This window comes from Trichechus manatus, unplaced genomic scaffold (genome assembly GCF_000243295.1).
Source record: "Trichechus manatus latirostris isolate Lorelei unplaced genomic scaffold, TriManLat1.0 scaffold00211, whole genome shotgun sequence".
Classification (NCBI taxonomy): Eukaryota; Metazoa; Chordata; class Mammalia; order Sirenia; family Trichechidae; genus Trichechus; species Trichechus manatus.
In genome coordinates, this window is record NW_004444147.1 from 3936866 (window position 1) to 3947812 (window position 10947).

Here is a 10947-nt window from a genome sequence, read left to right on the forward strand (position 1 = left end):
TGTAAGGAACTGGGTGTTATCTTGTCCTGTCAGCAGTGCAGTGCTGCTTTCACTAAAAGGTCTTAGCATGTGCAACACCAGGACAGACCAGGAGCCTGACCCGTTATTATGGTTGTTTCAGAGAGATAGCCTTTGGGCTCACTTCTATTTATGGGAGAATCCCAACTTTTAACAAGAGGCTTTCAGGGACAGAGCTGCCTAGTACCCGGCCGATCCTTCCAAAATATATCCCCCAAAGCCTCACACTCTTGCAGTTTTAAAGTAGCATTGGTGCTTAAATTCAACCTGCTACTTTGTAATTTGCTCATCCAACTTTAACTTTTTAGTTAATACTTTAACTAATTCAACTTGTTAAGTCTTATTTAGGATGGCATTTATGAAATGCTTCCAAGCACTCCTGCTTAACTCGAAGTGAAATATCATTTATTTGGTAGGCAATGGAAAACACCCCCACGAGGTGGTATCCTATCCGGCAATTCCTGCCTTTGCCAATTAGACACATTAGTAACTTTTTTTTGAGACATGAGCCTTCTGATACTCCCAAGTATGCTTCGAAACATTGATCCGGAAATGTACGAACAAAACTCTTAAAATGCTTTGCAATAGGATATCAGACGCTTCATGCATGATTCCTTCGAAGTACCCCCCCCAAGAGAAATTACTCCTTTCTGAGTACTCCAATGCCTCGCCCTTAGAATTGCTCTAAAACTTGCTTTCCTGATCTGTGTCAGGGAGAACGTTCCCAAAATCCAAATCAACCCAAATCCAGCATGGCACCAATTCTGGCCGAAAAAGGGATGCCCAGAGTTCGGAGGAGTAGCAGTGGGAAGGCCCTTTCATCGCTAAAACAGATGCCCTCATGAAAGCGGTAGGTAAGTCTACGCGTGAAAAGACGCTTGGTTTCCTTCCATTTTCTGGGGTTTCCCTCGGTGGACCGGCTGGAAAAAGAAAACAGGTGCTAGCTCAGAACCGTGAAGCGTACCCACAAAAGCGTCCTAAAAGCTCGTCGAATTCTTGGACGGGCGGGGCGGGGCGGGGCGGGGCGGGGCGAGGGAAGACTCGCTCCTCCCATTCGCGGTGGCCTTAACTCTTTCCTATCCCCCCGCCAACCTTCCCTTCTTCCCCTCTGACCTCGGAAAGAAGGGGGCGGGGCCTTTGGGGCGGAAGTTGCAGTGCATTGTGGGTTCGCCCGGAGCAGTGGAGCCGAGTCTGAATGAAAGTGGCGCGCTGCCGCTGACGTTACCCCGGTAGTAGCGGCTTGGATTCGGACCCCGGCTTTGATTCTGGTGCCTCGGGCCTCCGGGGCGGAGCCGACCGCGAGGAGGCGGCGGCGGAGGCACGGCGAACGTTGGTGGAGTGGGGCGGCTCTCTGCGGCCCCAAGACATGGCTCATAACAAGATCCCGCCGCGGTGGCTGAACTGTCCGCGGCGCGGCCAGCCGGTGGCAGGTAATCGGGATGAGGGGTGTCCAGGTCACCTGGCTGGCTCGGGAATGGGGCGTCTGAGGGGCACAGCTTTCGGTGGTTCCGAGCCCATTAGTGGTATTTCAGGATCGAGATGTATTCTGTCGGATGAAGCTTCGTGGATAAGTGGGAACATGGACGGGAGAGGGTGAGTCGGTGAGTGGGGACACTTGTCACTAGCCCGTAAGACTGTTGCGAACGCAAAGGTAGAAGATTTATGTGGCAGAAGTTGAGGACCCAGGAATACAGAGGAGAATACTTTGAAGCTCAGTAGAAGTTTGGGAGTCTTTCAGGGTTCTCGGACGTGGAAGGGACAGGTGTCGGTCTTGAGTTGCAAGACTAAGGAGGTGGAGGGCCGGTTCCCAGCGGGAATATGGGTTGAGACCGAGACTAGGAAACTGGAGTTTCTTTTTAAAAATGACTATTATTGTGGATTTTGCACCATTATTGAATTTGACATAAAGATTTAAACTTAAAGTGTACAGTTTGATAAATTTTGAATGTATATGTGTGTATGTACGTATGTATGTTCCCTGGGTGGCGCATGCTGTTTGCACTCAACTTGCTAACCTAAAGGTTGGTGGTTTGAACTTGCCCAGCAACACCAGAGAAGAAAGACCTGGCGATCTGCCTTTCTTCTGTAAAGATTATAGCCAAGAAAACCCTATGGAGCTGTTCTACTCCGTAGCACGTGGGGTCCGACGTGAAGGCAACGGGTTTGTTTTTTTGAATTTAAATTCCATGAAACCATCACTGCTCAAAATTTCCTCCTGTCATTTGTAAGTCTTTCTCAGGCAACCACCGATCTGCTTTCTATCCTTATAGATCAGTTTGCATTTTCTAGAATTAAAAAAAAAAAAAGGAAATATAGAGTATATACTCTTTCTTCGAGGGAGGGTTCTGGCTTTTTTCACTCAGCATAATTATTTTGAGATTCATTCACATTATTGCATGTATCAGTAGTCATTCTTTTTTATTGCTGAGGAGTATTCCATTGTATGGATACATCAGAATTTGTTTATCCATTCACCTGGACATTTGAATTTCCAGTTTTTAACTATTACAAATCAAGCTGCTATGTATGGATATATACTTTAATTTCTCTTGGTTAAATCTCTAGAAGAGTGGCTGGATCATGTGGTAGATGTATGTTTAACATTTTAAGAAACTGCCAGACTCTTCCAAAGTTGTAACATTTTATATTCCCACCATCAGTGTATGAGAGTTCCACTTACTTCACATCATTTCCAGCACTTGTTATGGTCAGTCTTTTTAATTTTAGCCATCTTAATAGATGTATAGTAGCATTTTACTATGGTTTGAATAACGATGTTGAACATCTTTTTATGTGCTTCTTGCCTGTTTTTATAATTTCTTTTGTGAAGTATCCATTCAAATCTTTTGCCAGTTTTTTAATTGGGTTGTTTATCTTATTATTGAATTGTATGAGTTATTCATATAATTAAATACACATCCTTTGTTGAGTATGTTTTGCAAATCTTTGGTCTGTGGCTTGCCTTTTCATTCTCTTAACTGTTTATTTTGCAGACCAAAGTTTAAAATTTTAATGAACTCCAATTTATTGAATTTTCTAGAAGGTGTTTTGAAACAAAAATTATAGGATTTCATAGTGAGCTATGAGTACTTATTAGTTATATACATATATGTCTACCTAATTATTTAAAAATTTTTGGAAGAGGAGATTCTGTAGTCACTTTTTAGTCAAGTTTTCTGATTCTTCTAGTTTGTTAGCTATTCTCACATTTATATAAAATCCTCAGCCAGTTAAACCATATACACTATGGATAAAATGAAAGATAATCTAAGCAAGGCTTAGTGTGAGTAAATGTTTTTCATTAATCAACAACTAAATTTTCTTTATGTTCTGTCCATTTTTATATGCATTTTCAGATGTAATAAAATCAATTCTACTTGGTAATGATTGTACCTCTTCAAACGAGTTTATCGTAATTCTTTACATTTTTATTTATATGTTTTATTCTTTAGCCATTTTGAATTTTTTTTCCTGAACTTTATGTCTAATCCTTTCTTCTTACATGTGGTTTCCTCTATGGAGTTATGAAGAAACCTCCAAACCTAGATGTCTGGTTTCTCTTGTAGCTTGGAGCTTGGTTCCTGGATCTCTTGATTAGAGTTATTTACTACACTGATTTGTGAGGGTAGTAAAACCAAACAAGTTCTTGTCAAAGTGAAAATTTTTTATTTGGAATTAGAAAAATCATTAAAATCAGAATTTTAATATAAAATGTGCAAGATGGCAATAACAAATTTCAGAATACTGATACATGGGACAAATATGGCCCTAAAAGGGGGTAGATAGCAGCAAGTAAGGTGCTAAGCTTCAGGCAATGTTACAGCTTTCTGAGAAATGAAATTGTGTACCTTTCCCTCCCTCTGTGTTAGGAAGGAAGGGTTAGGAGTAAAAAGTACCTCCTTTTTATTGTATTGGAATATTTTGGTCCCTAAAAGCTAGACTTAATTATTGTGGTTAAGTGGCCCTGGTGGCACAAACGTTTAAGCGCTTGGCTGCTAACCGAAAGTTTGTCAGTTTGAACCTGCCCGGCAGCTCTGCAAGGGAAAGACATAGCGATCTGCTTCCATAAAGATTACAGCCTAGAAAACCCTGCGGGGGCAGTTCTGCTCTTTCACATGGGGTGGCTACGAGTCGAAAACGACTCAAGGGCACCTAGCAACAACAAAAGTGAATCACTAAACTCATCTATCTAGTTAATTGTGCCTGGATGGAATCCCATGTCTCCTGACCCCCAAACTGGATCTTTACTAGTAATCAGTACTGCTTCAGATTGGGATGCTTATTAGAAAGGAAGGGTGATACAACATAGAATTCTTTTTATTTGTTTATTGTTGTAGTTTAAATGAAGTTTACTTTTCAAGTTAGTCTCCCATACAGAAATTTATACATACATTGTTATGTGACCCTAATTGCTTTCCCCTTACTGTGACAGCACACTCCTCCTTTCCACCCCTGATTCCCCATGTCCATTCAACCAGCTCCTAACCCTCTCTGCCTTCCCATCTCACCTCCGGACAGAAGCTGCCCGTTCAGTCTCTTGTATCTACTTTAGCTAAGAGGCATACTCCTCATGAGTATCACTCTATGTCCCACTGTCTGGTCCCATCTCTGTCTGAAGAGTTGGCCTCGGAAATTATTTTAGTTCTGGGCTGGTAGAGACTCCGAGGGCCATGCTTTCTGGGATTCATCCAGTCTCAGACCATTAAGTCTGGTCTTCTTACTAGAATTTGAGTTCTGCACCTCACCTTTCTCCTGCTCCATTAGGGACTCTCTGTTGTGTTCCCTGTCAGGGCGGTCGGTCATTGGTGATAGCTGGGCACCATCTAGTTCTTCTGGTCTCAGGCTGATGAAGTTTCTGGTTTATGTGGCCCTTTCTGTCTCTTGGGCTAATACTTTCCTTGTGTCTTTGATGTTCTTCATTCTCCTTTACTCCAGGTGGTTGGGACCAATTGATGCATCTTAGATGGCCGCTTGCAAGCTTTAAGACCCAGATGCCACTCACCAAAGTAGGATGCTGAACATTTTCTTAATAAGCTTTGTTATGCCAAATGACCTAGATGTCCCCTGAAAGCATGGTCCCCAGATCCCTACCCCTGCTACTCTGTCCCTCAAAGTGTTTGATTGTATTTAGGACCTTCTTAGCTTTTGTTTAGTCCAGTAGCGCTGACTTTCCCTGTAGTGTGTGCTGTCCTTCCCTTCACCTGAGATAATTCTTATCTACTATCTATTTAGTGAATAACGCTCACCCTCCCTCCCCACCCTCATAACCATCAAAGAATGTTTTCGTCTGTGTTTAAACCTTTTCTTGAGTTCTTATAATAGTTGTCTTATATAATGTTTGTCCTTCTGTAACTGACTAAATTCACTCAGCGTGATGACCTCCAGCTTCCTCCATGTTATAAGATGTTTCATGGCTTCATTGTTGTTCTTTATCGTTGCGTGGTAGTCCATTGTGTGGATATACCATAATTTGTTTATCCATTCATCCGTTGATGGGCACCTAGGTTGTTTCCATCTTTTTTGCTATTGTGAACAGTGCTGCAATGAACATGGGTGTGCATATATCTATTCGTATGACGGCTCTTATTTCTCTAGGATATATTCCAAGGAGCTGGATTGCTGGATCATATGGTACTTCTATCTCTATCTTTTTAAGGAAGCGCCAAATCAATTTTCAAAGTGGTTGTACCATTTTACTCTCCACAACCTCTCTGGCATTTATTATTTTGTGTTTTTTAGATTAATGCTAGCCTTGTTGGAGTGAGATGATAACTCATCGTAGTTTTGATCTGCATTTCTCTAATGGCTAATGATCGTGAGCATTTCTTCATATGTCTGTTAGCCACCTGAATATCTTCTTTGGCAAAGTGCCTGTTCGTATCCTTTGCCCATCTGCAGCATAGAATTCTTGATGTCACATTGTGAATTATGGAATTGCAAGGTTAGCAATATTTTACAGTAGCAGGGCAAGAAATACTAGCTATATTCTTGCAAGTTTCAGTGAGAAATAAGGAACCACATACATTTCCATTTTCTACCTTCTATTTTCTTCCTCCTAATTTTTTTTTCTGATTCTAAAAGTAATTCATGCTTATTCTAGAATTTCCTTGATATTTTGTATATTGAGGATGTGCGTTATGGCTGCTTAAATTTTCTTATTGTAAACATTAGTTTGCATGTTAGTGCTAGAAGTTCATAATTATCGAGAATCAGAACAAAGATGGTACCAATTTTACGTAATCTGTTTCACTAATAAGTCTCTATTTCTAATTAAACCAAACTTCCAGTGAGGGGGAGCTCCTGGAGATAGGGCCAACCTATATTTCTGAAGAATTCTTCTTTTTTCCTTCTGAGTGATAGATTTCAGGTGAACACTTTGAAGAAAACAAACTTCTAATTTCTTAAAGGTAGATCACTCAATACAAAATTATTTAGCATCTACTGTGTTTTAAAGAACTTACTAGCAACTAACTGTAGGGATACAAATATGAGACACAGTCCTGTGATAGTGATGGTGACTTTGACATCATTTTACTCAGCAGGTATTTGAGCATCTACTTTGTGTTAGTTTTTGGGGTAAGGAGATGACTAAGATGTAGTCCCTCATCTTAAATAGCACAGAATGTCATGGGAGTAGCAAACCATCAATTTTAAACACAGTTCTGTTATTTAAAAAATGCAATAACGACTCTATCATAGAATATGCTGCCCTACTAGAGGCAATAAACCTAATTCTTTCCTGAGACTGGTGAGAGGAGATGGGGAGGAAGATGGTGATTAAGAAAGGCTTCCCATAGGAGGTAATACATGAATTATCTTGAATGAATAGAAGTTTGCTAGATCGATAGTCGGGGATTCGTTTTTGGAAAGGTCGTAGGTTGGGGTAGGATGATGATGGTGAAGATCTTGGACTGAAAAACATGTCCGAGTTCTGGAGTGTATAAGTAAGGATATGAGGTTGGAGAGTTAGGTAAAGGCCATATCATATAGGCTAGTAGGGTGTGATAAGGTATTTAGTGTGTGTGTGTGTGTGTGTGTGTGTGTGTGTGTGTGTGTATACACATAAAGCAAAAAACTCATTGCCATTGAGTTGATTCCAAGTCATAGCGACTCTATAGGACAGAGTAGAACTGCCCCATAGGGTTTCCAGGGAGCAGCTGGTGGATTTGAACTGCCAACTTTTTGGTTAGTAGCCGTAGCTCTTAACCACTGCACCACCAGGGCTCCGTATACACACATATATACATATATATATACACACATGTGTATATATATACACACACATACATACATACACACACATATGTGTGTATGTATATTTGTATTTTTTAAATAGACTTTTTTTAGAGCAGCTTTCAGTTTATAGAAAAATTGTACAGAAAGTACTGAAAGTTCCAGTATACTCCTTTTATATATTTTTAAAGTGCTCTGGCAAGCCATTGCAGTTTTTTAAGCATTAGGGTGACATGTGATCTACCTTCAATTTTATAAAGCTTATTTTAACTGCTGTATGTTGAATGAATCGAGGAGACAAGTAGAAGTGGGGAGATTAGCTAGGAACTTGTTGCAGTAGTCCATGCAAAAGACGATGATGCGTTAGAAGTGGAGATGAAGAGTAGTAGACTGATTTGACAGATACTAAAGAAGGAAAATGGACAGAACTTGGTGTTGGATTCAGAATGAGAGAAAGAGACTAAAAATGGAGTCATAAGTTTCTGATTTATGCAACAGGATGATTGGTATCATTAGGGCTTACTGGGGGAGAAGCAGGTGCTGGGGAGAAGCAGGTTGGAGGAGATACTTTAAGATCCTGGTTGCTTAAGTAGAGATGTTGAGTAGACAGTTGGAGAGACGATATGCAATTCAGAGACGTTTGAGTTGGACGTGTACTTTGAGAATCATTAGCATAAAGACAATATTTAAAGATATAGTAGTTGATTAGTCAGGATACGTAATGCTAGTTTCTACGACAAACAACTCCCAAACTTCAGTAGTTCAAATCAGCATATGTTAATTTTTTGCTCACATCATAGTGTAGTGTTTGTTAGAATGGAGACACCTTCTCCAAGTGGTGACTCCCTAGGCTCTTTCCATCTTGTGATGCTGTTATCTTAAACATGTGTCCTCTGAGGTTGCCAGGGAAGGGTAGGAGTGGATTATTTCTCAGATGTTTTATGGCCAGGCCTGGTAGCCAAGAGAATCTTCAAGAAAGAAGGAATTGTCAGATATGTGAAATGGTGCTGAGATATTGAGTAAGATACCAGAAAAATTGATAACAACATGAAAGTTGTTGGTGACCCTGACCAGTACTTTCAGTGGGAATGTGAGATCAGAAGCCAGATTATAGTTTGATTGAAGAATTACTTGGCTGCAAACCCCTTAAGAGAGTTGTAGTGGATTGCTGAGGGGCCTGCCTTAGAGTCTATTTCCCACCTTTGGGATGGGGATAGAGTAGCTAGAAGTCAAAGTGGCTCCAAAGCGATGATCGGAAGTGACTTGAGTGTGGCCAGCTGACCTGAAGAGAAGGCTGGGATTGGAACATTGATGAAGTAGAATAACTTGAATGGACCCGTCCACCAAGGCCATGGATGGACTTTAGTCATCTCAGCAGATGCTGCTAGGATGAAACTAATAATGCCCAAAGACTAGGTGCACTGGGTTCAGTTTGCTGGAGGCCAGTGAAGACAAAAGATGATGTCTGAAACAGCAGTTGTTCTTCCTCTGATGCCAGGGATTCTTCCTTCCCCAGTCATCTTTAGGAGGAGAGAAAAAAAGGGTAAGGAGGAGAATTCTGATTGGACTGTCTGCTATCTGAATGGGAGCTCAAAAGCTAAGTTATTTTCAGTTATAGAGAAGTAAATAATTATTTGCCCACAAATGTACACGTAAGTGAATTGTAGGTGAGGAAGTAAGGACAGAATCACATATATTCAACTCTTTTGAAATGTTTGGCTATGAAGAGGAGTAAAAATGAAGCATAAGTTGGAGGATGATATGGGTGAGCTTAGGACATATTTAAGTGCTGATGGGCATGAGCCAGTTGATGGAGTGAGCTGAAGAAGGCAAGGAATGTGTGTGTGGGGGGTGGGCAATTGATTGATGCTCCTTGAGAAGGTAAGATGGAAGGGAATCCCAGAGCAAAAGCAAGGGAATTGGCCTGTAATGGGAAGAAAGAAAGAGAAGATGGGCTGAGGTAGATTAACTGCAAAGGTGAGGCAAGTTCCTGCCTGATGGTGGAGAGGTATTGTTGAACAGCAGTTATGTGCGTGAACTCTAGTTCCAGATCACCTGGGTTTGAATCACAGTTCTACCATTTACAAGTAGTGTGGCATTGGGCAGTTTATTTAATCTCTCTTGGCTTGGTTTCCTCATTCGTAAAATAGGGATGTTAACAGTACTTATTGTCACTGTGGTTAAGAGCTCAGGCTGCTAACCAAAAGGTTGGCAGTTCGAATCTACCAGCCGATCTTTGGAAACTCTATGGGGCAGTTCTACTCTGTCCTATAGGGTTGCTATGAGTCGGAATTGACTCAGTGGCAACGGGATTTGTTTGTTTGTTTTTTATTAACCTTATTGTTATGACCCCTGGTAACACAGCAATTAAGTGTTCCACTGCTAACTGAAAGGTTGACTATTTGAATCCCTCAGTGGCTCCACAGGAGAAAGACCTGGCAATCTGCACCTGTAAAGATTACACCCTAGAAAAGCTTGTAGGGCAATTCTACTCTGTCACATGGAGTTGCTATGAGTCCAACGCACCTAACAACAACGTTATTGTTAGGATTAAATGAATTAATGTATGTAAAGTATTTTAAACAGTGCCTGGTGTGTGCTAAATGTTATGTAAATTTCACTTTTATTATGACCTCCCTCCCCGCCCCAAGGTATAACCACGGCTTTGAACTGGTTCTTCCCTGTTAAATTGTGGCCGAGGAAGTGACATAGGAACAGACCCGAATTTTAAAAATTTGGGTGAACTGGAACCATAACCGGAATGGGAAAAATTGCAGGTTGAAGCCCTGCCAGAAACTCAGTCTCCCTCTTAAAAAACAAGGGCAGCCTATGCATTGCATAACAACCAAATCTCTTGCCTATTGTCCTGTTCAAAGATGGCGGCTGACGGCACTGCTTTGAATGTGTGTCAGTGTCCTCCATCCTGGCAATAATCCAGTCTCACGCATCAGGCTCCTGAAAAGGCTCACTCACTATATCTCTTCTGAGTCTCCCATTCCAGGGCTTCGAGTGTAATTTTTCTTGTTCTGGTTATGGTTCTAGATCACCCATATTTAAAAAATTTGAATCTATTCTGGTTTTGCTTCATCTCAGCCGTGATGGAACCTGTTTGAACTGGTATGAAGCCCTAGGTATAATAACATAAAGCTGCCAGTTGAAAGGCGGATCAGGGAGCTTGGTATATTTTAGGAATGAGAAAAGATGTGGCACAGTTATTTATCATAGAGGATAGTGATATGTGTGGTAAGATAGCCTTTGAGATTGGTGATTATGATTTATATAGTGTCACTCATCTGTCTGGCTGTGCGATTTTCTTTAGGAGCCCTCACCTGCATGGGTGTAGGTGCAAAGAAGTCAGGTGGTTGGGTCCATGAAGTCTGAGTTTTTTTCAGGTGAGTTTGTCTGAATAATGGGGATGAGGGAGGCAGGATGTTAAGGGTATTTACAGGGGGCAGATTATGATGATGAGGTTTGCACTCTGATATTGAGTAGAAGTGAAGAGTGCAGGAGCTGATGGAAACAGGATTGGCCCTCTGAGACAGTAGTGAGAAGGAGAGGTCTAATGGGATGAATCTTAGAGGAGATTACCTTCTAACATGCTGTATTTTTTCTTTTCTTTTTTTAATTGTACTTCAGGTGAAGGCTTACAGAACAAATAGTTTCTCATGAAACAGAAGTACACGTGTTGTTTTATGA

The 10947-nt window shown here is 41.1% G+C and overlaps 1 protein-coding gene across 1 annotated transcript in view; it reads left to right on the plus strand.

The window, feature by feature from the left end:
- The first annotated feature begins 1193 nt into the window (after positions 1 to 1193).
- LOC101351287 (mRNA-capping enzyme) overlaps positions 1194 to 10947 on the plus strand; it is a 94448-nt gene continuing 84694 nt past the window's right edge. The window contains exon 1 of the mRNA XM_023742495.1: positions 1194 to 1448. Within this exon, the coding sequence (XP_023598263.1) occupies positions 1385 to 1448 (64 nt within the window). The 5' untranslated portion in view covers positions 1194 to 1384. The remainder of the gene's footprint in view (positions 1449 to 10947) is intronic.